The 27,225-nt window shown below is 41.4% G+C and overlaps 2 protein-coding genes across 7 annotated transcripts in view; one reads left to right on the top strand and one right to left on the bottom strand.

Moving 5' to 3' along the window:
- Positions 1-197: 197 nt before the first annotated feature.
- On the bottom strand, positions 198-4,790 carry LOC306923129 (ubiquitin-conjugating enzyme E2 A). Of its 2 annotated transcripts, XR_013790003.1 has the most exons (7): positions 4,551-4,790; positions 3,636-3,716; positions 3,070-3,095; positions 2,074-2,163; positions 1,873-1,961; positions 676-1,186; positions 198-644 (listed from the first exon to the last, which is right to left on the bottom strand). XR_013790003.1 is itself a non-coding variant. In XM_079501153.1 (6 exons), exons 1-6 carry the CDS (start codon positions 4,592-4,594, stop codon positions 1,058-1,060), a joined length of 459 nt encoding a protein of 152 aa, XP_079357279.1. In that variant the 5' UTR covers positions 4,595-4,790; the 3' UTR covers positions 198-1,057. The 2 variants fall into 2 exon arrangements, 1 of the variants encoding a protein (XP_079357279.1); XM_079501153.1 differs by having other exon boundaries at positions 198-1,186.
- Positions 4,791-9,770: 4,980 nt separating this feature from the next.
- Positions 9,771-27,225, top strand: part of elf1 (E74-like ETS transcription factor 1) — a 63,289-nt gene continuing 45,834 nt past the window's right edge. For 3 of the 5 annotated variants that reach the window (XM_079512928.1, XM_079512926.1, XM_079512925.1), the window contains exons 1-4: positions 9,771-10,567; positions 11,233-11,293; positions 11,416-11,478; positions 11,611-11,681. The gene's annotated coding sequence lies outside the window, so the exon portion shown is untranslated. The remainder of the gene's footprint in view (positions 10,568-11,232; positions 11,294-11,415; positions 11,479-11,610; positions 11,682-27,225) is intronic. The other 2 variants (XM_079512929.1, XM_079512927.1) reach the window with 1 other exon arrangement.

Raw genomic sequence — 27,225 nt, 5'->3', positions numbered from 1 at the left:
TCAGTTGGAAAAACAAATTTCACAGGGGAAATGTGTAAGCTGTGATCTTGCTCAATGTCGGATGTATTGTTTTCGTGGGTACAGTTTGTCTGCTCGTTTTCACAGCTGTAATAACTGAATAAATTAAAACTGATAAATATTCATGGACTGAAATTGGACTACAATTTTTAATTTAATGTACTGAGACATCAAAGGCAGACAATGTATATTTATTTTATTTACAATAAGAAAATGTACATTTTGTTACATGGGTTACCAGTGCAATTTTACATGTTAAACAGTGCCTTGGAAAATGGGACACATTAGACATGTTCAAGACCGTATAAACAAGATTTGAAAGCATTACATAATCCATAAATTCTGCATGAAGCAAAATGTCTGGAAAAGTAAAGGTTTCTGGGTGAATGTTTAAGAGACCTCCACATTCCAAGGCATGTCTCGTAAATGCACTGCAGATTAGATACAATGATCAGTATTCTAATCTGATGTACCCAAAAAGGCAATGATTGACAGCATGTTAAGAGGGATGTATGTCCATGCCACATAATGTTCTCTTATTGACCATACCCTCTCAAAGGCGTGGGGGGGGTAACGAATCAACCCATAGGAAAAACGGAAAAACACCCTTGACTGCTAGACTAAATCTGCAGTCTGGATCCACACAGCAAACCACACAGCAACCACATCAATTGTTAATTACCATAATCATCCAAACACTTAAAATCAGCAGATACAAAAGTGAAAACTGTCTGGCTAAACTTGTTAAAATAAAAGTGAAGGGAGGTGCAGGGGCATGTAGCAAGTAACCCAGATATAACAAGGTACATTTACTTGGAACAAAATGCTATTGCCCAACAACAGCATTCTGTAGGAGGGAGGTGCTCCACAACACAAGAGCATACAAACTTAGCAACAGCTATGGGACAGACAAATATACTGATGAATTGAAAGGATGTGTCATATCATATTTCTTGAGATATTCTTTTTTCTTCTCTGTGGTTCCTTTTGATTTGGGGCTGGGCATTGTTCATACTTTGAACAATCACATGGACATGGGTCAACAGTCACGCCAACTCTGTTCGACAATAGCAGAAACCCTCTTCTCATATTCCCGCTTGTTCTCCTGGTACAGCTGGGCTGCCTGGCTGTTGGCTGGGCTGTTGGGATTTGGCTCATCCAGTAAAGACTGGTTATACAACACAGAAAAGGACAGGAGTGAGGGTGGAAGAAGTTTATTGCAATGATGTTCATCACTTGCATGAATCCGAGGGTTTGCATGATATAGCAGGTGAGACGGGCCATCTGTCAATAATATGATTCATATTTATGGTTTCTCTAGCCTAGACAATATTATATGCCGTAATTCAAAACAATCCGCACTGCTATTCACCACTACACCAGTATCCGGAGAACTCGCCAGTTTACCAACTCGCCGCAGCGAAAATTCTTCATCGTTATGCCAACATGTCTTCATCAGTGTAGCATGTCAAACCCACAGATGTTATAGTTAAATTTCCAAAGTAATCAAATTATTTTGTGCTATTAAATGGTCAGCTAGATAATGATAAAAAGTTGAGTATGTGAATACCAATGATAGTAAGCCTACCTTCAGGATATTGTTTACTAATGAATTACATTGTTTTGGTACTTTGGTGTTTAAACTTTAGCATTCCTATTTCATCTAGTGTAAACTCTAAACTACTCTCTCTCTCTCTCTCTCTAAATTAAGTTGAAGTAAAACTAAAATGCACTAAATCGGTAAACTGGTGAGTTCTCCGGTATCCCATACACCCACTAATTCGCCATGTCCAAACTATAGTTATCTACATGTATACTGGATGTCTGCTATTAATCTGGTCAATGACAATATACCTGTATTGAAGTTAAGATTGAGGAGACATCATATGTTGGACTCCAACGATTCTGAAGAATGTCTAAGCATATACTGCCATCTGCGTAAACTGCAGAGGGGAGAGGGTAAAAAACAAATTCAGTCTTCAGATTAAATCAATTGCAATTGAAATGTCTCTTAATCTATTCATAATAGAATGTCCCCAGCAAGCTACTACTTACCATTTGGATGAAACATTTTGGAGACAAAACGCACTGTCGGAGGTTTATTTGGATATTCTTCTGTAAATTCAATGGTGAGTTTAAAAGTTCCTGCAGGGAAAACAAAACAATATTAAGTATTAAAAATACATACAGAACAAAGCATGCTCAATTTCTAATTACATACTATATTATATATACATACAGTACAGTGTATATATATATATATATATATATACATACATACATACATACATACACACACACATGTATGTTACAGTACAAGTGTTTTTTTAGCCGGGGCCGCACGCACGTTTTCCCCGGGTCTTGTTCCTTCTGGTCTGGCGGAACATAGTCAATCTCCCCTGGACCTGTGCCGGCCTCTGTGGCCGAAAATGGGTGTTCCCCGCTCTATTTTTGTGTGTGTGTGTGTGTGTCTGTGTGTGTGTACACACATACACGCGCGTGTATGTGGGAAAAAAAGGCCTGCTGTAGACCAGAATGTTTGCCAGTTGATTGCTATAGTAAGATTGCTCAGTTACAAAAATGTGGCTTGGTACAGTTGTAGAACTAAAAAGACAACACTCGCACACTGTAGGCTCCAGTTGTAGGATCTCTTTTATTGCACCCGAGTGTTGCTGTGACGTACAGGCTCTCGCCCTTCCTCAGACTGAAGTGAATACAAAGCACCTGCTTACCACCTGCCCAATCTATCTATAACATGGTGAAGTTGTAGACCAAAATGTTTGCCAGATGATTGCTATAGTGGGATTACAAAATGTGACTTGGTACAGTAGCTACAAGTTAATTTGGGGTGCATACTTAGTTTAGACTAAGGTTAGGTTTAGGTGTGCTGCCCCGTGGGAGGTTAGGTTTAGGGTGAGGGTTTGAGGTTGTAGTTGTAGGACTAATGACTGGGCTAACCAATGACTAGTCTAAACCAAGTACTGTCTAAACTCTAAGTACTGCACCCGTTAATTTAAGGGTGAAGGGATTTGAAAGATAAAGAAGACTAACCATCTTCAAAAGGTGTTCCCTCTGGTCTAAAAGAAAAGAGAGAAGATTTGAGTGAATACATTTTTTTTAAATTAATTAAGTTTATCTCAAAATGAAAAGCTCCTACTTTAGTTACACTGTTACAGACATCAACTATACAATAATAATAATAAAAAACATCAACTATAGCTTTAATCATGCATGTACAATAATGGTGTATAATGAACAATGAAGAAAATTTATAAAATACTGCCCAACCTGCACGGTACAAGAGCAAACTTGATTAAGAAAGCAACCTTTCTAGCTAATGGGGATCCTTAATAAAAATAAAAATAAATCCAAATCAAATCAGCCGCTAAGGGAGGAAGGTCTTTCTGTAGTGACCGAAACATTGCGTTCCTAATAAAGTTTAGTCTCGTACAATGCAGGTTGGACAGTGTGTAGGTATTTATTTTTATATTGTTTTCCTCGTTGTTCATGTTGTGCCTACACGCACCTGTCAAGAGACTTTTAATCTAGGTGTTTTAAGCTTTTTAACAATAATGGTATATATTATTTGTCTACCTATATCATTCATTGCCACTTACCCAAAAATGACAGCATTCCATACCATGATATTATTTTCCGATGGAGCACCACTTACTCCAGCTGGAGGATCTTCTTGCAGCCTGACAAAATACAGTAAATAGAATTGAGATGAAGAGGTAATTCATTTACTGTTTTACCAGGTGTAATCATTAGCCTCAAAGGAGGCTCAATTTAGAACATCACTATGTTGTGTAGTTCTGGAGGTGTTCAGGTCTAACCATATATAACTAACCAAGATTACACACTAGGGTATGCAGAACATAATAAAATGTACACCTGACACATTCAGTGGTTTTACATACATGTAATTTATACACCGTAGTACCAGTGTGGCTTGTCAAATAGAACAGATCTACAAGCTAACATTACAGCTTGTAGAATCTGTTCTTTTTGACACGCTACCATAAGCTTAAACATCACAAATTATATGAATGTGTTATGGATGCATAATTATGCTATAATAGTTAACGTCATTGCCCTCCAGTCCTCTAGCTAACGTTAGCTTCTTAGCTATCGTCGTCCCTTCTCTGACACAAGTAAACAAAATATTCTACATCTACATTTTATGAATACTATTTGGTACACAAAGACACAGACAACGTTACAATCGATGTTGTTATTATGTACTTGTTGTGTCCATACTTTACGTAGTGACACAATACACTGTCGTGTCTGCTTGGCTAAAGCCTTTTAATACACTCACAATTCGCCGTATGTCGGTGTCGCGGGTCAAAAATAGCCGATCTAAAAGCTCACCACGCGTAATGCCCGCGACGCGTTGTGAGCTTGTAGATTGGCTATATTCGGTGCGCGACGCAGCCGTACGACGGAGAGTACGCCGTAAACGTTAGCGAGCTAGCTTTTAACGCTCGCTAGCGTTAGCTCTCTTGTTATTTTTGTGTGTGCTTACTTACCGTTTAAAATCTCTCATTAAACGTCTTCTTGCCGGGGTTGACATTCTAATTCACGTAGAGGCCAGAAGTCGTCGCATAAACTTGTGGCGATCGGTGTTTAAGAAAATGTGTTTACTTATTTGTAAAATAAATTCCAATAAATGCTACCTAGCTAACCTAGCTAAAGGTTGCTAGTTTTCTCAGTCACATATTTTTTTCGGCTACTGCCTCCACTGGTATCAACTTCTCAAGTGATAGGACGATACCACTACGGGTGGTGGGGGGTACGGAGATTTCAACACCGATCAGCCCTCACATTAAATTATTTAGACATTACTATATGCACATTTACTAACAACAATAGAGCTTAGACAAACATAGCAACATAACAATTTTTATTTTTTATTTTTTGACTGCTTATATTTCAGAATAAAATGTACGTACACTGTACACCCCTGTAAACGTGTATCATTCCAGTAAAACATTGCGTCATAACTTTAGCGCTCATATTTACCGGTTACTAATATTGTTATTTTTGAGCACATGAAGAGGCGGAGAATGGTCGCTTCTCACCGTTTTCTCTGTGTCATTTTAATGACTTGGCTACCAAGTAATTATGTGAGAAGTGAACTCGTCTCGTATTATTTTAATGTATTGTTGAGCAGAGCACAGGAAGAGTGAGTCCAGAAATAACCACTAGATGGTGGTTAGTTGCCAGGTATGCCAGGTATGCCAGGTATGCCAGGTATGCCAGGTGGTTAGTTGCCAGACTTCCCAAAACAAACTGGTCAGGCTCCTACTTGATCTAGCCCCCCGAACCCACCTCACCCCTGCCCACTTCGACAGGCTGGAATGGCTTAGGGTCGACGACAGAGTACAGCATCTTGCAATGGGTCTGGTCCACAAGATTCGATACACCACCAAGATACCCATGTACCTGTCTAGATACTTCCTTAATGTTAACGAAGTCCACACCCACAACACCAGAGGGAGTGCAACGAACCATGTACAACCCAGATTCGGCACAAACAAGGGACTAAATTCTTTTCGCTCCTATGCCACCAAAATGTGGAACGCCCTACCAACTGTCATTAAGACATGCGAATCCCTTGACTCCTTCAAAACCGCTCTCAAAGGGCACCTACGGATGGCTGCAATTCGAAACTGGCCCCCGTAAAATCTGAATCCCCCCCCCCGCCCCCCCCTTTTTTCCCCTCACTGTATATATTTCTTTTCCCTTTTTACCTCCTTTTTGATGAATTCTTTTTTGATGAATTCCTGTTCTGTCTATAGAAGTGTCTATTTGTACGTCTCTAAATGTTTTGATGATTTGAACATGGTGGACCCTGTTGGAAACAAGTGTAATGCTTAATTGGGTCGTCCACTCACAGTTAACAGCCTTTGTATTGAGTTTGTGCTTGAAATGTACTGTAATTCTGCAAACTGTTAATAAATTCTTCAATCAATCAATCAATCAATGGCCATGGCGGGTATGGCTAATGGCAGCTATCGTATCATGCACTTCTGCATAGAATACATACATTGTTTACGCATAAAAATTACTCATCGTACATATTCCTCATGTTTTTAGAAATGTAATTATATACAAATCAAGGCGATGATATTGACATCATGAGTATGCATTGAATGATATGTAGGAATATATCACTCCGTGGCATCATTCCCATATGGTCTAGCGGTTAGGATTCCTGGTTTTCACCCAGGCGGCCCGGGTTCGACTCCCGGTATGGGAACATATCTTTTAAGTGCTCAAAACACAACAGGTGGTTCAGAGTCAGACTTTAATAAGCTAATCATTCTGTAATATGAGATTTTATTTAAAATATAAAACGTGTAAAAACGAATAGCCAATAACAATGTGGGGATCTCGCTCGGCGGTTCGATCCCAATCCAGAGAGGCGCCACCCGGCGGGCAGAGAGCAGAGACGGCCACACACTTTCGCTTTCGCCGAGGAGCATAGCATAGTGCATACCACGGCTACGGATCCACTGCCGGGAACACCACTTGGTTTGGATAAATGGTACAGTGGAAAACTGTAACAGAAGTCTGGTGAGTGGTGAGTCTGGTGACGCGACGTTATACTTGGATGAAACTGTACTGTAAACAACCGTTCTAATTTCTGCCGTCCCTAATTTAGGCGTGAAAAAAAATAAAACATTACAAAATATATCGTACATGATATATCGAGAAGACGAGAATAAAAGCGCATCCCTTTTTGCAATGGAATGCATTGGGAGCTAGAGCTTGTTAATCGCCTATATTTGCGCTGTGGCCTGTGGAAGTTGTCTGTGGAAGTGTTTTTTAACTGTCAACACAGATTACCTGCGTCATGACTCGTTACTTAATATGATGAAGTCATGTTAGTTGTCCTGACTTTTCTGTTCTCGCCTCCCAGTTCCAGTGAAACTCTTGGGCTGGCCAATCATTTCTCAGGGAAAATGTGACTGACTAGGAATTCCCCATGCATCAGCTCCGACCAGCTCTCTCACTGCTGGCCGGGGAAAAGAAAGTGCAACCTTTTCTGTCACAGACAGCAAACATGAAAAGTGGAGGGCAGCCGGACAGTGTTTGCATGAAAATGTACACATCTCGACTCGCACCGTAGGTAAAAAAAAAAAAAAAAGGTCGGAGGATTACCTATCAATCACTACCAGCTGCTACAATGCCGACGAGTTTCGTCAGGACGGCAGTTTGCATTTGTTAAAGGAATTTCAATATTGCTGATCATTTAGGTAAGTCCAGTCCACACACTGCGCTGAGTATTGCTGTTTTTATTTAGCCATGCGTACGGTATGCGGAATGGAGTTTACCTTTTGCTTTAGTATGTTGGAAATCAACATAGTACCTTTATTTAACCAGTAAAAACACATTGAGACACATTTAGTCTCTTTTGCATGTAGCCCATGGCATGCCCACTCGGGGGTGTTCTTCAGGTTAAACATTTAATTTCTTGTCCACAAGCTTTTTAAAGCTGTCTGGTAATTAGGCTACTTGACGGCTGAGTTTGAATTGCATTTTAAGAATGCAAATTGTGCCTATTTTACCAAGGTTGGCGTTGCCAGTTGACTAGCAGAACCTCTGATGTGAGTCAGAGACGCAGACGTGCCAGTGGTTCGGTCGGTGACTTCGGTCTGCTACCACCTCACCCTGTTCTGTCCGGCACCACGGATGGCATGTGACATGCGCGCGCGCAATAATACGTGTGTGTGTGTGTGTGTGTGTGTGTGTGTGTGTGTGTCACTGTGTGTGTGTGTGTGTGTGTGTGTGTGTGTGTGTGTGTGTGTGTGTGTGTGTGTGTGTGTGTGCGTGCGTGCGTGCGTGCGCGTGTGTGCGTGTGTGTGCGCGTGCTGATTGTTCAGTGTGTTCTTTCTTTTACAATGAATGGGACAGTCTAGTGTTGAAGGTCTTTTAAATTCTTAGCGGCCTCTAGATATAATCTTGTGTGATTAATGAATTGCAGAAGCCTGTCTATATAACTTTGTCTAACTTTGTCTTGCAAACTGCTGAAGCTGAACTCTTGCTGGGGATGTGGTTGGGCAAATTTGGGAATGTTTGTCATATTTCAAACAGGTCTGCTAGGTCTAGGAATTTGCAAGTGAAGGCTATTAGCCTACAACTAAGTATTCTGTGACTGTGAGTCCTTGGGTGAGACTGAGCGAAAACACAGATTAGAGGTTTGGCTTTGTATTTCTTGCTTTGGGAGCTTGTTCATATTCACAAATACTAACTGAAACTGTTACATCACAGGAATAAGCATTTTTTTATGTCACTTTTGAGTGGCATATAAATGGCTACTGTACAAACAAAATAGTCTTTCCTCAAATAGTTCACCAACAAACCACCCCACCCCCAGGGCTTGTCTAAATGTTTGCCAGATGTTTACATTTTTGTGTTAAGATGCTTGTGTCGTGGGACATACAAACAGAACATCATTGGTCAACTGCACTCACTATTCTTCAGGGAAATGGAGGAATTAGGGAATGAGATAGCTAGGGAGAGTCAGGGGCCTTGTCCAATGTCCATGGTAGAGAGAGACAGGACCAGCTTTACCAACCAATCCTTTACAACTCCCCAACAGCCATCCCATTGCAGATAATTGGACATTTCAGTTGACTGACACCAATTATACAATACTATAAGAGCTTCTAAATATACTCTGGTATGTTGCAAGAATGGACTCGTATGCCTATATACTCTCTAAACATCCCCTCATGTTTCTGATTGAAGTCTTTCCTCTCCTATCAAGCTCTGTCTTAATATAGAGTTGGTGTGTTGGTGTGGTTGGTAGCATTGACTGTAAACAAGGATGTTTATTGTTTACCAATGTAAAGGAGAAATAAGATTTTCCCTTATAATATTAATTTAAATCAATCAATATAGTTAGATATATGTTGTTAGCAAGACTAAGTTGTGTAAGCATAAAGGGGTATGTGTTTCTGAACCATGTGCTCTCATTTATGAAGATACAGGATGTCATGTTATGTTGCCAAGTACAACTATCATCTGGTCTGCTTAGGCTTCGTACACACCTTTCGGACACACAGATCTGTCCGACCGACCACTGATTACATTTTTATGATTTGATGCCTCCATGTCCCACAATGCTTTGCGCGATTTGGGCGGTGCTACGACACGCGGAAATAGATGCACATATGTTCAGTGTAGTTTTCTTGACTGGAGCAGCAGCTAGCGGTTGTCGAGGCCGTTTTTCACACTCAAAGTTCACTTTAGAAGGTCCGGATCAAGGATCAGGGACCAAATATTTGCATTTTGATTTGGGTCCGTTTGGTGTTCACACTGGACTTTGTAAAGCGTACCAAATATGTAAACAAATGACACGTGGACATGTTAAGCGAACCAAATAGTGAAAAAAAGAAAAGAGGTCATTTTACGACGGAGGGAAAAATAACATGAGGGGGTGCGGGAAATCACTGTCTACATTTTTTGGGCGCAACCTTCAGTCACAGAGAGAAGAGAACAGCAACATGAATCATGATTGCAGCAACAACTTGAAATTGCATTAATTCTTAATAATTATTTTATTAGCCAAATAAGACAACAGATGAACAGAGGAGCAGGTGTTTGAACAATAATGTGCTTGCTGCTGGTGCATACAATTCACCGGAGACGTATAGCCTACAACAAAGTATCCCCGAATCCCGATAAAAAGGACTTTTCCTTTTTAACATTTGCTCCATTGGCTCTTTATGCGTGCGGCCGTGCGCTAGAGCGAGACAGGATGATTTTAAATATTTCTCTGTCTGCGTCTCTCCCATAGAGCTATAAAATATATCGGGTCTCTCCCCCCACATGTGCGCGCGTCATAACTTTTCGTGGTGGCGGCGGCGCATGCTTAAAATAAACAGATCTACAAGCTTACATCGTGTACCATACCGTAAGTACCATTCGTGTCGATAACTTGTACATCTGTTATATTTGCGCATGTGAACCTCGTACGCTGCCATTACATTTCTACTCTAGGCTACTCATAGACATATATGCGTCTAGGCCTACTATTAAAATCAATAGTGATCCCCGTAAAAAATACATGCTTTTAGAACTAATTATTAATGCAGCCTCACAACTGCCGAGGCCCGACGGCTATTTTGGCTATCGTCCTGTATTTCTGGACTCACTCACTGGAGACAGCCGTGCGCAACTTGGACTCTCCAAGTTACGCACGGACGTAGCCAAAAGAAGACATACAAACAAGCGATATAATAGTCTGTGTCACGTAACTCAGAAGACTACAGCCTAAACCCCACCCAGTGCTGTCAAGAACGGAAGTTCTCTCCTATTAGTTGGCGGTTAAAAACCACCCTTCTGTCCGATCTGAAGTCCCACCCTGTTCGTTGGCTGTTTTGACTACAAGGTGTCCGATGTGTTTGTTGTGCCCTCCGCCCCCACATCGGACAGGTTTGTCCGATCAAACGACGTGACTCCCATTGAAAATGAATTGGAGCAGCAATCAAATAGCAATCAGGCATCGCACACGGACCAAACATTTGTTCTTTAGGTGTGTACGCAGCCTTAGTGTGCTTACTACATCTGGCTTGATTAGCAATATTAGCCAATCAACAACTGTGTGGAATGGTGATGTTATGTTTAGCTACTGTTAGCTAGTTAAGCGTACTGTGTGTGTGTGTGTGTGTGTGTGTGTGTGTGTGTGTGTGTGTGTGTGTGTGTGTGTGTGTGCGTGTGCGTGTGCGTGTGCGTGTGCGTGTGTAGGCCATGAATGGATATTGTCAACCATTTCATTTTTACTGTAGCTAGTGAAAAATAAAGGGAAGCTCCGCACACTCAGATCTGCGCACAATCAATGTATTTATTTAGCAAGCTTTCGGTCTACTGACCTTCTTCAGGCATTTTATTTTTCTCATGTTCCCTTTGTGGCTCCAGCACCTCACGTAAGTTTTTTCAGCGGATGAGCGGTGGTTCTTTTTACATTGTTGTACTGCAGCTAGTGAGAAACCTAATGCAAAATGCCTCAAATTTAAATGAACATATAAGGATGTTTTGCAAATAGTGTAATTAGGTGAGCTTACACTGCAATGAACCATTGACGCATAGGACTGCTGAGTCTTATACAACATGACAAATCCCACCTTCACAAAGAAGTTAGTGTTTACTTTGGATTGTATTGCCCCTCTGTCTATAAAACATTGTGTATCTTTTTATTAGGAGAAAGAAGTGCAAACACTCTCCCAACAGGACAGAGACAGGTGGTGTAACACACCCACAGGTGAGATTGTAATTTTGGACATTTGGGGGGCACATTCAAATAGTAGGTTATTTCACTAACAATTAAGTCAGCCTCTATACATACATACATTGTCTCAATTCATCAATGTATTATTTTAAAAGGTGAATGGAGTTGAAATGAATCCCTGAAGGACAGGAGAGGCAGGTGGTGCAACAAAGTTACAGGTGAGGTTATAACTGAGAGCCGCTCTATATTATTATTTGAGATAGGGGGCTATGTCATTGTAGCAATAATCACCAAACGAAGGGAGCTGAGCTTATATATATTATGTTTTTGATGTATCATATTAATAAAAGGTGCACGGAGAACAATGCCTTCAGGTACCACCAGCAGGACAGAGACAGGAAATGATGCAACAGCTCCACGGGTGAGTCTAGTGTGCACTTCTTGTTCTTTGGGGTACATTGTGGTAGTAATGATGTCATAGTATATTTTTAATAGCTAAGCATTCAGCAACCTACCTTTTATGGAACTATTTTCTAATCTGTTAAAACAACTCTAGAAAGTAAATGTTTGCTCTCTCATAGTTTACTTATGGTTTTGCTGTGTAGCCTGGTCAGTCTCTTTATGTACTGTATACATGTACTGTGCATGTACTATGTATATGGAGATTGTACCAATCAGGGAGAGATATAGACAATTAAAAAGAAGAATAGAGTCTGCACACTGGTGATACTGAATATATGGAATGCACATGCTAATAAAAAAATATTTAAAATATTGCTTTGATGCACATATTATCTTTAGGAAGTATTAAGTTGTTTGTTATTAGCATATGCACTCCATACATTCCATAGGGCTAGACCATATGGACATATGACATCATCAACTTGCGACAGGAGCAGTTCCTATTGACTGAAAGATTATTTATTTATGAATAAAATATGTAAGGTGTTTTTATTTATTTTAGTTGTAGAGGGCAAGTATAATGTATTTAAAGGGGCATTCCACTCATTTTCAACATTTTACTATGTCATTAATATACCTTAGAGCTGTTGTGTGGAAATAATAAAAAAGTCCCCCCATTCTGTGTTTCCTAGAAAAATCATTAACAAAAAAATCATTAACATGGTGAATCACATCTTGATGACATCATCAAGATGTGATTCACCATGTTAATGATTTTTTTCAGACCTCCAGTTCTAGGAAACACAGAATGGGGGGACTTGTTTTATTATTTCCACTCAACAGCTCTAAGGTATATTAATGACATAGTAAAATGTTGAAAATGAGTGGAATGCCCCTTTAAGGCATATTGGTCTTCCTGGCTTCTTCATGAGATATAGACAATTAGACATGTCTTTTCGTCCTTTACTTAGAAGAGAGGAGAAAGGAGGAGGATGCCGTTTTGAAGCTGACATTTCATTTAATTTAGTTAGTTTTATACATAATACTTGTTGACTGCAGAGAGAGGGGTATGTACTATGTAGTGATATCATAATTGTCTTAGTTGTGTATTTTTCATGCGCATGCATGCCGGTCCGGCACACATACACAGTACTGTACATGTTCCTGCATGTAGTAACATTGGGTAGTATCATCTATGTAGGACTATGTAAAAAGAAAAGAGATCAGCCCCCATTGACTCCACAGTCCACACCAATATTCAAACCAAGCCTATGCTCACGCTTGAGCCACAAAAGCAACTTTTTATGGAGTGCGCTGAAAATGGTTCAGCTGCATATGGTTGCAGTCAATTGGTTGTGTTCTTGGGGCATGCTGGGAACAGAAGCCTCTGTGGTAGAGGCTAATGAAATTCCTGGTCGTCATCGTGTGACAGTGATGTCACCGGCAGCAGCCCGAGCAGCTGAGGAGTGTGACGGCCGAGAGTACAATGGAGAGCTGTACTGCGTTGTGATCCATTTATTGTCGAGGGCTCCTATCAATGTCCAGACCTCAGGCCGAGGCTCTTCTTACGTCGTCTAGGCTCTGCCCGTCTGCCTTAATCCATTGAGACCTGGAACGCATCCATGTCACGTTAGCGTTTAACCACATTAACCATTAACCCATTTTGGGGCGGGAACCCGTTTTGGTGTTTTAAACATTGTTATAATTTAGCTATTGAAAAATAGCAGATCTACAAGCTCATAGCGCGCCACCGAGTGGCGCGCTATGAACTTGTAGGTCTGCTATTTTTGAAAAATCGTTAAAATGTGCCTCAAATCTTTCCGAAAATTGTCATGATTTAGAAAACTTTTTTTTTTTTTTTCGACGTCAGGCCTGAATGGGTTAACCCATTTTGGGCGGGAACCCTTTTTGGTGTTTTTTTTGTTTTTTTTAATATATGTTTATTGGTAGCAGCCTGCAGGTTTCAACAATTTAAGTTCAGTTTGAACATACCATTTTTTTCCATTTTTTCCCTCACCCCATCCCTCCCCCCACAGTTATCGTCATTATTAAAACAATTAAAACAATATACAAAAGAAAAACAATAATAATTGAGTACAGACATACAAAAACAACAATAACAACAAGAAAAAAAGAAAATAAAATCCAGTCCAATCAAACAACCATACATATTTGACCAAGTGTAAACAGTAGGACACAAACAAATAATTTAAGCACAGATGACAAAAACAATCCTTTTTTGGTGTTTTAAGCATTTTGTTATGCTTTAGCTACTGAAAAAAAACTTGTAGGTCTGCTATTTTTGAAAAATCGCGAAAATGTGCCTGAAAACTTTTGAGCACCACTGATACAGAAACATAAGGACCTTTTTTTAAATTTCGACGTCAGGCCTAAATGGGTTAATGGGCTTCTGGATATTGATTTGGCTGCTTAAAGAGACGAAGGACTGAGCTCTTACGCTGGGTTCAGAAGCACCACTAGTGCCTCACAATGGACCAATAGCGCTCACGTTGGCCTTGCAAGAGACAGGTGAGGGACTGCACTGTTCATGTCAGGTGGTTTATAGAAACAAGCTATCCTCTCTGGTGTGCAACGTGGAGTTCATGCGGTTTCGGAAGTCGAGTCATCGTGGATATAAAGTGGAGAACGTGTTTAAAGTTGTGGCCTTTTGGTTTTGGCAAATTACCAAACCCATAATGTGAAATGTCTAAATGTCATCATCCATTTGCCAGCTGTGAAACTATAGGTGTTGCTGTGCATTATGTGTTGCTTGTGCATTATTTCAGTGGACTAACAAGAACTGCTCATTATGAGGCCACCACCTCTGGACACCGGTTCCACTTGTATATGTGTACATTAGTATCATTTGGCACCTTACATATAACCACAAGATGGCAATGTTCATACTGTATGTGTTGATAAACAATCATATGGCTGGCTGAAATGCCGCATTACTTGCTTAAATGAAGGAATAGACTAAACTGCTGTACTTCCCATTTTGAGAAACCGACCCTCCACGATTGTCATGTCTCTTTTGAAAGACTGTGGGAGGAACTGCCGTTGTGTAAAGTTCCCTTAATTTCATGCAGCCATTTCACCATCCCTGGCCCTGAGTTTCATGTCCTCGGATATCTTCTATCACTAGGCAGCAGTACTAGACCTTGTACTGCATTGGACGTGACGTCAGAAAGAAAGGAGAGACAGGGGAAATTCCACCTGTAACCTCACCCCGCCTACATACTGCCTTTTACAATGTGGAGCATGTGACTGGAACATGCCATCTAGCCTTAGCTTGTGTCCATCAATCGGAAAAGTGCAGTGTGATGATGTAAACCAGAGAGTTACAGTCAACTGAAAGTTTCGCTTGTCAGAGTGATGTTATATGTAAGCTGTCCAATGACGGCTTCAGAAGTGATCGTGACATTCGTAAGGCACATAAACCCAACGGTATCTCTAACAACTTGTACTGAAAAGTAGTTTTAGCTTCCTAGTGATGTCATTGCTGTAGCAAATGCTATTGATGAGAAATTACTCACTGGGTTACTTAGTAACATTGTACTAAGTAACCCAGTTTCAATAGAGCTAATGATGGGATGCATAAAACATATATATTTTGTCCAGCTCTTTGGTATTTTAGCATTATTAGATTACTATATATATAAACACTACTCTTTCTATATATCGGATCATTTATTATTTTTACGGTCGACTTGGGACGGTAATGTGCTGGTCAAAAAGCATATTAACAGCACAGCAACTTACAGAAATAAACAAGTGCTCCTGTTTGCACTTTGGTGTGGTAGACTGGTAGTTAATGTTTAGTGGAGGGTTTTGACGTAATGTTGGTTCTACTGTATACAGGGTAGGTATAGGCTACAATAAGCTACAGTATGCGGGAAAGGATTGTGCTACTTTTAATGTTAATTTTACATTCAAATATCTGTAATCCCAACTAAATATGTCACATTTGTTAATGTCTTAATACTAGTCACTGTAGCTGTACTGTAGTGCTTTTTTTTTCTGGGGTTGATGCTTGAGTGACAAGCTGTCCCTCCCTCAGGCTTGATTTTTGAATTATTAAACTACTGTGCGTACAGCCAGTGGGTATTATGTTGACAATATGCTTTCAAGGCCTTGTGGCAGTTTGACAATGGGCTCAAGAAAACTAGGTCTGGTAGCTGCAAAATTGCTCTGCACCAGACTTGCTCTTATCCCTCTATCTGCTGTTAGATTATAGCTAGATACTGTCGATGTCAACCTAAAAGTTGAATAGCTGCATAGCAACACAGGCTGACGTGACTGTCTCTGCTAACTGTCCTCAATGTGACATCAGCTGCTCCAAGCTTAATATATAACCACTAAGACGCCTGAGGGCGAGAAGCGATGTCGCCCTTTGTGCACGCATCTGCCTGGGTGACAGCAGACTGCTGGGCGAGCGCTGGCGCTTTGGCATGGGGGGTCAGATCAACATATGGAAGGAAATATGTACTGGCCATATATGGAGCGTGTCTTGAGTGTACAGGGTTTGATGAGGTCAGATCAACATATGGAATGTCAGAACAGGTCAGCTCCGTATATGGAGATCTAAGGGTGGCAGCGGGGGCAGTGTCTTCAGTGTACAGGGTTTGATGAGGGCCCAGGTAGGGCTGGGCCTTAATTTTCGGGCCTGTTGAGAACTCAAGTTTTCACCGGCTGTCGGGCATTAATAACTTTGAGGACTTAGAGTTTAAATGGACAGGTATCAGTCAAAAGGGAGACATCGAAGAGGAAGGATGGATGGGGAAGGATCAACATATGGAATGTCAGAACAGGTTCTGCCATATATACATATATATGGGGAGATCTAAAGGGTTTGAGGTTTGAGGTCAGATGTAGAGTTGCTGGCCAATATTGATGACATCGGGGATCTCCATCCCTGATGATGTCACGCGATGTCATGACTCATGAGACCTGGGCACCATACGGGGGCTTTCCCATGTATGGGGATTTTGAGTAATACACTGACTGACTGATGGACAAAAATCTACGAGTTCATAGTAAATGCGACCAATCAAAAACTACTTGGTTCATGCTATCATACAATGGAGCTTTACAGTATGCTGCATTTTGGTTAAATTGTTGGGTAACAGCCAACGTGGCCCACATTCAAAACACACATTTAATGCTATTGAAGTGTCTGAAGTTTAGGTTATAAATCTAAGATTTATGTTATCAGGATAGTAGAAGTTGGGGCGACACACACACAAAAAGTCAACCAAAGAACAAGATTCCTGTACAGGATCTCCTCACTGGTCAACAAAAACACCCTGGGGACCCTAACAGGAGCCCTCGTACAAGGTTTCTTCAACTATGCATGCAGCTGTTGGTACCACAGCACCTCAAAGGCCCTTAAAACAAGGCTCCAGGCTTCCCAAAACAAACTGGTTAGGCTACTACTTGGCCTCACTCCCAGAACTTACCTCACCCCTGCCCATTTTGATAGACTGGAATGGCTTAAGGTTGACGACAGAGTACAGCATCTTGCAATGGGTCTGGTCTACAAGATTCGCTACACCATGATGTACACCCATGTACGCTGTCTAAATGTCAACGAAGTCCACACTCACAAAACCAGAGGGAGTTCAACAAACCACGTGCAACCCAGATTCAGCTCAAACAAGGGATTAAATTTGCTCCTATACCACTGAAATGTGGAACGCCCTACCAACAGCCGTTAGATATGTGAATCCCTTGACTCCTTCATAACCGCTCTCAAAGAGCAAAACAAAAATAGTAGACCCTGATGTAATGATCTAAGTCTTTTGCTTTTCATGGTTTCGTCCACAAAGTAGCAGTTTTTGTATTTGACTTGTGCTTTCGTTTTGAAATTTTCATTTTTGATGTACCCGTTCTACATACTGTGAATTTTTTTTTCAATCAATCAATAAATCACTCTAACAAACAAACACCTCAGTTATGTCAGTTTGAACTGAATGGCACATTGGCTACCTTCCTCTTGTGGTCAATGAATCACTATGTGTAGGGGTGGGGGGCTTAGGTGTAGTCGTTGTGAATAGATTGCAACGTCTGCACAGTTGTACACCTCCACACTACTTTGTTGGCTCTGCATCACTGCCGTCATGCTCAGTCAGTGCTGTGAGTCATGTTAGGTCAGGGAGGGAGGTCGTTGTCTGACTGGCTGAAGACGTCTGTGTTTTCACAGTGCCTCTGGCTGTCTAAAGCTCTCTCAAGGCTCACCACCTGCCCTGTCAGTAATGGCAGCATAGTTATCAAGCCAATCAGGAGGGGTTATTTCATGATCAACGTAGTATAGCGTAGTATACATTTTTCAATGTAAGCATGTGTAATTGTTGGCCTAACACTTTCATTACTACACGACACGTGCATCACGGACATTTTTGTCCATCTCGGAGGGGCTAATTAAAAGTACTAGAATTCGACCGGCCTTTGGATGGCGCCGACTTGCCGAGCCACGCCATCCAGGTGGCCATTGTTCTGTATCATACTGTACTGTACCTTACCGTACTGTATTGTTCCATACTGTACTGTACTGTACTGTACTGTACTGTACTGTACTGTACTGTACTGTACTGTACTGTACTGTACTGTACTGTAGCAGATTGTACTGTACTGTACCGTGCTGTACTGCACTGTACTGTATTGTAGCAGACTGTACCGTAATGTACTGTAGCAGACTGTACTGTACTGTACTGTACCGTAAAGTACTGTAGCAGACTGTACTGTACTGTACTGTACTGTACCGTTCCGTTCCGTTCCGTTCCGTTCCGTTCCGTTCCGTTCCGTAATGTCCTGTCGTAGACTGTACTGTACTGTGTACTGTGTGTGAGTGTGTGTGCGCACAGTGAAATGGGGTGTGGCCTAACATGTGATGTAATTTGCATCACTGTGAAATGTTGCGCAATAACATGGTTTTTCATGCAAATGCAAACTGTACAGTAATTTGGATTCAGTTGCATGGATGCAAAGTAGTGCGTTATGTCTGGACAGACATGCCATGTTGTGCCTGGTGAGATGTGGGCAAGCGGTGTGGTTTGGTAGGAGAAGGCGGACAAAGGCGGCCGGATAAACGGGGTGCGTGGGTTTTAATTAGGGTGGCGGGATTAGCTGCCATTTTCTGTGCCTCAATCCTTGCTTCCCATGAGGTCCACATCTACAGTTGGAGGCCATCGATATTGTCCTTTTCTTTTTGCTGAGGTTTGCGTGATCTGCGCAAAAGGACAGTTAACCCATTTTGGGCGGGAACCCCTTTTGGTGTTTTAAACTATGTTATAATTTAGCTATTGAAAAATAGCAGATCTACAAGCTTATAGCGCGCCACTGAGTGGCGCGCTACGAGCTTGTAGATCTGCTATTTTTCAATAGCTAAATTATACAAGCTCATAGCGCGCCACCGAGTGGCGCGCTACGAGCTTGTAGGTCTGCTATTTTTGAAAAATCGTGAAAATATTTATTTCAGAAAACTGGAGGATTTAGAAGGATTTTTTTAAATTTTGAGGTCAGGCCTAAATGGGTCAAATGATAAGGGACAATATCGGTGGCACCCAACTGTATGCTGCAAGCTGTCCTCCAGCCAGTTATGAGGGCTTCCCTGTGTTCCCAGCCATCAGCTGACCTCCAAACTATATAAATAGCTCTCTGTCCTCCAAAGGCTACCATATCTCAAGTCCTCAAGGTTTAGATTTCGCTTTCTCGTCTTTTGTTAGGCGCCTTTTATATTGAATCAATATCCTTTTTTTCCTTCTTTTTTTTTTTTTTTTTTTTAGCTTTTCTGGTACACATTTGTAGCACATGACATGTCTGGATAAAGTGTCAGAGCATTCACATTGAATTGGGGTAAACAAAGTCAGAAATGCCTTACACAAACCTACTTCCAGTCCAGACAACATTAGACAAAGTTAAACTTTGACCTATATTATTAATCTGGCCTAGATAACACTCGGCTGTGAGTAGTTCTTGTGGTTTAATGACTTTGTTATGCTTTATTTATGCAAGTGTGATTTATTTTTTACCCATACTATTGACTCACTGAACCACTTTCATTGGTTGACTTGAGGACACTTCATCTATTATAGATAGTGCCACTATCAGACAAGTTATCTCAAGACGCTTTACATAATAGAGCAGAGACCCAACATTTCCTCCCTTAGCAAGCATTTGGCGACAGTAGCCAGTGGTAAGGAAAAGAAACCTCCTCTTTAATGAGAAGAAACCTTGAGCAGAACCAGGCTTGAGGGTGGGCGGCCATCTGCCTCGACTCTGTTGGGGGGTTGGGGTGGAAAGGACGGAGAGAGACATGAAGACGAACAACAACAACAACAATAATAACAGCAACAACAACAACAATTTCAAGAACAACTAGAAAAAGTGCCCTTCTGGGCACAGGTCTCCACCAGGAGGATAGGAGTGTGTGTGATGTTTGGCAAAATGTTTAGGAGTAATTAAAATGTGTGTGTGTGTGTGTGTGTGTGTGTGTGTGTGTGTGTGTGTGTGTGTGTGTGTGTGTGTGTGTGTGTGTGTGTGTGTGTGTGTGTGTGTGTGTGTGTGTGTGTGTGTGTGTGTGTGTGTGTGTGTGTGTGTGTGTGTGTGTGTGTGTGTGTGTGTGTGTGTGTGTGTGTGTGTGTGTGTGTGTGACGTGACGCAGCCTGTTGTAGCGCCACCATGACGCTGATTTGAAAACTGCCAAGTGGCATTTCTTCCTCAGCCTAGTGGAAATATGCATGCACAGTTTCACCGCAATCGGACGCTGCGTTGAGGAGTTGTGAGTTGATCAGGAGTTGATCACATGACTATGGAGAGCATGTGTACCGATTTGCATGAAATTTGGATAAAATCTCAAGGAGTAATTATTAGAAAATTTGTGTTACCTATGTCGACCTCCTGGTGGCGCTATAAATAGCAGATGTGAAAAGTTCCAGGCAAAGGTTTTTCCTTGGTCTCTAGGGAGTGTGCATACAAAGTTTTACACAGATCCGTGCAATTAGAGGTGAAAACACTAATCGGCCAGTTATAGCGCCACCATGAGGCTGAGTTGAAAATGTTCCAGTGGTATTTCTTCCTTGGCCTAGTGGGAATGTGCGTGCACAATTTCACGGAAATAACACGATGTGTTCATGATTTACGGCATTTTGTTTGAAACTGAGCACTCCTGCGAACTTTGGAAGCCAATATTAGCCAATCAGGATGGAGTCTGAAAAATCTGAAAGGCCGGTTTCGTTGAATGGCTCTAGAGAGACTGTGTACCAATTTGTGTAATGTTTGGACAAAATCTGTAGGTGTACTGTCCAAAAAATTGTTTTGCACAAAGCGGTCTCCTGGTGGCGCTATAAGAGGCCAATGTGAAAACCTTGGGGCAGAGGTTCAGCTGTGGCATTCAGGGAGTGTGTGTGCAGAGTATGGCACACAACGCACACACAGATGCATACACGTGTGTGCGTATGTACATGCATTGGAATATCATTAATTACCATTGTCGTCTCCTCCCATATATATCTACTTTAATTACTAACAGTGTCTTACATTCCTGTGTCTAACATTTAATTTAAAACATGAATACACCTACCATGGCAACACAATAGAGTGGCATCATACAAATGTAATATTTTGGTGCTGCTGTCATAGAGAACATCATTTGTCATTTTGAACAACCATTGTCTTCATCCTACCGCCATTGTAGTCTCACATGTTCAGACGCATCAGGCTTTTCAATTTTCACTCGGTAGTCACTGTGTGTGCTCTCAGGCCCGGTGTACACCGGGTGTACACCTGGTGTACACCGGGTGTACACCAGGTGTACACCCAATTTTGGGTGTACACCGCGTTGATAAATAAGGGCCTGAGAGTGTATTTCCGAATCCAAAGAGTGTGTAATGTAATGGGGTGGCCAGTCAGATTCCAGGGGTGGCCCGTGGCACTCCAGGTCATCCCCTGGACATGCCACTGATTCCATGGAAACTGGGGATGTCGGATATTATCGGCCGATAAATCGTCATATCATCAATGTTTCATTGAATCATAGGAAACTGTAGCAAAACAATGTTTTTGTTTACACAAACCCTCAAAGCTGGACATAAGAGGGGCTAGTGCCCCTCAAAAATTTATATCTGAAAATATTTGTTTTTGAGGGGCGCCAGCCCCTCCCATGTCCAGTGTTGAGTGTTTTGTGTACCACATTTGTGATGATTTGATTGGCCAGTTTTGTGTGTTACAGTGTTTGTGTGTACAGTACCACATAGTGATGATTTGATTGGCTGAGCACGGAATGTGTACCACATTTGTGATGATTCGATTGGCTGAGCACGGAATGTGATGATGTATGATGATAAGAGCACCCCTCACTTCACAGAGCGGTTTTGAGATCATTCAGTATTTTTAGTTATTTCTGAAAGTTTTGAGACTTTTGAAAGCCTTAAATACACATTTTACCGTAATTTATTTGCCTATATTAACATGAGAAAAACAGGAACGCCACTTGAAAGTGGTTAAGACTAGAAAAATGTTTCAGTTTGTGGGTTTGCTGTGCTTTGGCTTGTATCTGCTTTGTAGCACAAGTACTAGCAGCCTTTATTTTTAGGCTGCAAAGGAAAGGTGTGTCCTTCCAGTTTAGTCAGCTGGGGTCACATGGTTCCACTCTGCTCACTGCATCAGGGCTGTTTGGCTGTAGCCAATACACCATTCTGGGGATAAGACATGCGCTATTTGAGACAGGCCTTTTGTTTTCACTGTGGTCTGGGTTTCATTTTACCCCAGTGACATGTCTTGAAGCAACCACACTTAAAAAGTCCTAACTTTTTATTGCTTTCCCCCCTGAGAGGATTGGAATTGTTGTGTGAACATTATGAATTAAATCCTATCCAGATGATACGTTTACCATGTTGTGAATGAGTGCTTGATTGCAGTCTTTTCCAAACGTATAAAAGAATAAGGGTTATATCTTGCGCCACCCCTTAACCCTTATCCCTAAACCTATTTGCCATTTTTTACTATTTAAAAAAACCATTTAAAATAGTTCAAATAGCTGATCTACAAGCTCACAACGTGTAGTTGTAGATCGGCTAGTTGAACTATTTTAAAATGATTTTCAAAATGGCAATTAAGTTTAGGGATAAGGGATAAGGGTGGCTCAAGATGGAGCCCTAAGTGTAAACAGGCTTAAAGCTTCGATCCGCACAAGAAAATGTGTTTTGTCAAAACTCACGTGTCATTCTTAGGAGGGCATCTCTGCTAAGAACATACCAAAGGCTGTAGCTTGTGATGTAATCAAGCAATACATTGGCAAGATTTGTTATTTGATAATGGAGTGAGTGCCGGCAGTTAATTTCCATGGAAATATTTGAAGGGACTGTCCCACTTCATTATTTTGTGTGTATTAGGTCTAACAAACCAGTCATTGACAATGTAACACAACTACAGAAATGCTTCTTTATCGCTACCCAGATCAAGAAATTACATTTGTAAACTATTTAGGGTGCATTTTTCATTCATTGTCTTGTATCATAAGCCCCCATGTAGCCTAATGACTACACAGAATGTCTAATTGAAACATAGAAATCAGACCCGTCTGAAGTGAGTGGTGCTGTTGGTACTGTACTGTACTGTACTGTACTGTACTGTACTGTACTGTACTGTACTGTACTGTACTGTACTGTACTGTACTGTACTGTACTTGCACAGCAACACGTGAGCTCTGAGAAAAAACCTGTACTGTACTTGCACGGCAACACAAGCTTGTAGATCGGAGAACAGTTCCATCCAGTGGTACTAGTGAGGTGTTTCAGCTTCGTGCTTGGACAGACGGACAGACACAGGGACACGTATAGGGACACACATAGCTACGCAATGGAGTGGCTGCATCACTCACAAAGGCTGTTTATTGATTCAACATTGTTACAATTCTTAAAAAGTTCCTGCCCAGTACCACACGCAGAGGCTGTGGTTCCGGGTGGAGGGAAGCCAGGTGGGGAGGGTGATAATTGTCACTGCATGTAATCATACAGGCTGGGGCGGCACCTGTCAGCAGGGTGTGTTGGGCGGGAGTAGTAGTAGGACAAAGGCTCAACGTACTCCCGGTGGGGGTTCCTCACTGGTACAGACATGTGGGGAGGAATCAATTGGCAAAAAGTACAAATACAAACAAAGTACAAAAGAATAACTTTTCTTGAGTTAATGGTAACATTCATCATTTGTTGAGGCAATCATGAACCTTCTTCATCTAAAAACCTCCAATATTAGAAGCAAATAATGTATCAAGTAGGGGTAGTAGACAGTACAGTGCAGGGATTAAACCGGCATCTCTCTCGGTCAAACTCTTGTTCATTCTTTTCATTGGTTAAATATTGTATTTCTAAAATGCACAGGCAGACATAACTGTCCTTTTGCGCAGATCACGCAATCCTCAGCAAAAAGAGAAGGACAATATCGATGGCCTCCAACTGTACATCTGCTATTTTAGCTACTTTTGCAAGACCCTCCTATACTATGTCGCTTCACACTGCGCTCCTCTACACAGCTGGACAGACGGATGGCTCATAGACAAACCATGCAGAAAATAGAGCTCTTACCTCAGTCAAAAACAATCACGTTCTCACATTCATTGTAATGCAGCAATGCAGCGTTACTTGGACAAGTAATATGTAATTGCTGTGTTTGCCAATTGTAATAAGTTACACTACTCGTTACTGGGGAAAGTACTGATATTACAGTAATGTATTACTACATAATATATTCATATGTTGGGTACACTGACAACATGAACAATGCCCTTTCTGGCCGGGATGCCAGCAGAAAATGTGCTGCTTTGTTCTCACTAATCAGACTTCTGGAGAGAGAGTCATGGTGTGCTGCGAGTGGCAAATACGAGCCCAGTGTCTGACGTGTTTGGTTTTTTGATTTTTCATAATTCAGACGGTCGGACTCGGTAATCATCAGCACATTAAAAGACAGATGTTTACCCAACTTTTACAGCAACCATTGGATAATTATAATCTGATCTGTGCTGAATGAGATCGGAGCTGTGCGCTTTGATAGGATTTATGGATAGAATCTGGTGAGTATTTGAGAGAACAATGCAAATACATGAGTTACATTTAAATATCAAAGCTTGTCGCATCTTGTCCAATTCTAAGCTTGAAAAGCTGCAGTCTGGAAATGATTTTAATCAATTAAATTGTATTGTTACCATTCTGTGTTTGTAGAATGGTAACAATGGTAACAGTGGTAACAGTAGGGACTGTACCAGTGAGAAATGTAGTCCCTGGTATCAGGTAGATTAGAACATACACCCACCGGTTAACAAATAGTACTTCCTTTCAGGCCCATATCTCTCCAGGCCAAGCAGGGGTTCCTTCTTGCATGAGCGTTAGATGTTTGGTCTTCCAGACACAGGGCCGGATTAACACCTCTGAGGGCCCCTGGGCACTGAAGCTCGAAGGGCCCCCCTTCACGCGTGCGCAACATTTTTGCTGTTTCGGAGCCGTTTTGGGGCAGTTTTATGCCGTTATATTGGCCTATTTCCGGTCGCCTACCACCCACCCCCCCCCCCTAGAGTGACAGCCAATCTAGCGCATTGTTGCTGCTTTACACACAATTGCACTTTTCAGCTGCCCTTCTCACCAACAATAAAACACTAATCTTTTTAGACACCATTTATTTAATTCGGATTAGCAGGGAAATTCTCTTTTTTTTTTAGGGACCCCTGGTGCCCAAGGGCCCCTGGGCACGTGCCCAAAGTGCCCATATGGTAGATCCGGCCCTGTAACCAGACAGAAGGAGTATGGGAGCCACTGTGCTGTATACTGTATATTACAGCTAACATCTAAAAGGACACGGATGCTTTCCTGGTTTTACTTTACTTTACTTTATTTGTTTATTTGGACAGGACAATGCATATTAATGGTCGTCACATGGACGTAAATACACCGGATATAGCACAGTTGCTCATTTTCATCCGCTGTCCTCACAAGACACACAAAACGGAAAACAGACAGGCAAACAGTGGAATACATTTACATAACATTACATAGGGAACACACACAGCATAAAAAAAGAAATACACCTAAAATAATCATGAATGGTTGCAGCTTTGGTTTTCAAGCAACCATTTTTTCAGATTAAATTTAAAAGATGGAAATGTAGCACAATCCCTTATACGCAGAGGAAGGCCATTCCATGCTGCACAACCCTGTACTGAGAGGACATTTTGGCCGAATGTTGTTTGCCGGTGCGGCACTTCGCAGTCTCCTCGAGTGGTTGCTCTGGTACTGATTCCCGGTGGGGGTTCCTCACTGGTACAGACGTGTGTGGGGAGGAATCAATTGGCAAAAAGTACAAATACAAGCAAAATACAAAACAATAACTTGTCTTGAGTTAATGGTAACATTCATCATTTGTTGAGGCAATCATGAACCGTCTTCATCTAAAAACCTCCAATATCAGGCTTCCGTTTCCGTTTTTAATGGCTTAAAGTTTCAATTACCTCTATAATTTGGGAGAGTACATAATACCTATTTCCACAACAACTGAGTGTATGTTTTCTTGTTGTCGATGCAGATAATCGCCTAGCCTGGCTAATAAGCCAGACGTGAAGTTTACCTGCTGGCAGGATTCGACAGTGTGATATCTATGAGTCTGACTTTATTAGCCACGCTAGATAATCGCCATAGTCTGAAAACTCACCTCTTCAGACTCTATTTTAGCCCGTAGCACTTGCACTAGCCTCGACGACCTTACAGGCGTAGGCAAAGACTAAAGTTATGTAACTTAGATAGATATAATTGTATGTAGACATAGCACTCTATAGTCATAGTGTATACTCATATTATAGTTTTATTGTACAGCTATTCCACTGTTAGTCAGATGTTAGATGCTTAGCTTCCTTATGATCCTTGATGACTATTTCTATGTATTTGATGTATTACCATGTGTTTGTTCTTGCTTACTGTAAATCGCTCTGGATTAACCCATTTTGGGCGGGAACCCCTTTTGGTGTTTTAAACATTATGTTATAATTTAGCTATTGAAAAATAGCAGATCTACAAGCTCATAGCGCGCCACTCGGTGGCTATTTTTTGAAAAATCATGAAAATATTTATTTCAGAAGGTCAGGCCTAAATGGGTTAAGAGCGTCTGCTAAATGCTTAAATTGTAAATTATATGTATTATCACATGTAAGCCAAAGAAAGGTTTACTCAAGACCAAGGACATGAACTGTGCCAACTCTCCACCACAGCGGGTGTAGGCCCTCCTGGCCTCAGTAGTCAGTCACCAGTTGATTCAGCATGGTTACTATAGTAACAACAGAGATAAAGTAGCTCATCCATGTGGCCACAGCTTCAAGACAGCACACTTTCCTAGTATCAGTATTTCCGAGGACGTATAATTGCAATGGAAAATCATCACTAGGTTAATGGAACTGGCCTTTCCACCTCTGCAGAGACTCAACCTGTCACTTTCTCTCTCTCTCTCTCTCTCTCTCTCTCTCTCTATCCCTCTCTCTCTCTCTCTCTCTCTCTCTCTCTCTCTCTCTCTCTCTCTCTCTCTCTCTCTCT

Source organism: Electrona antarctica (genome assembly GCF_951216825.1).
Source record: "Electrona antarctica genome assembly, chromosome: 1".
Lineage (NCBI taxonomy): Eukaryota > Metazoa > Chordata > Actinopteri > Myctophiformes > Myctophidae > Electrona > Electrona antarctica.
This window is presented reverse-complemented; position numbering and strand designations above follow the sequence as displayed.

Excerpts from the sequence above, each read along its gene's own strand:
- LOC306923129 (XM_079501153.1), bottom strand. The coding sequence starts at position 4,594 with ATGTCAACCCCGGCAAGAAGACGTTTAATGAGAGATTTTAAACG. Across the intron at positions 3,717-4,550 it reads TTAATGAGAGATTTTAAACG|GCTGCAAGAAGATCCTCCAG; the intron begins GTAAGTAAGCAC and ends GTATTTTGTCAG. Across the intron at positions 2,164-3,069 it reads GGGAACACCTTTTGAAGATG|GAACTTTTAAACTCACCATT; the intron begins GTTAGTCTTCTT and ends TTTTCCCTGCAG.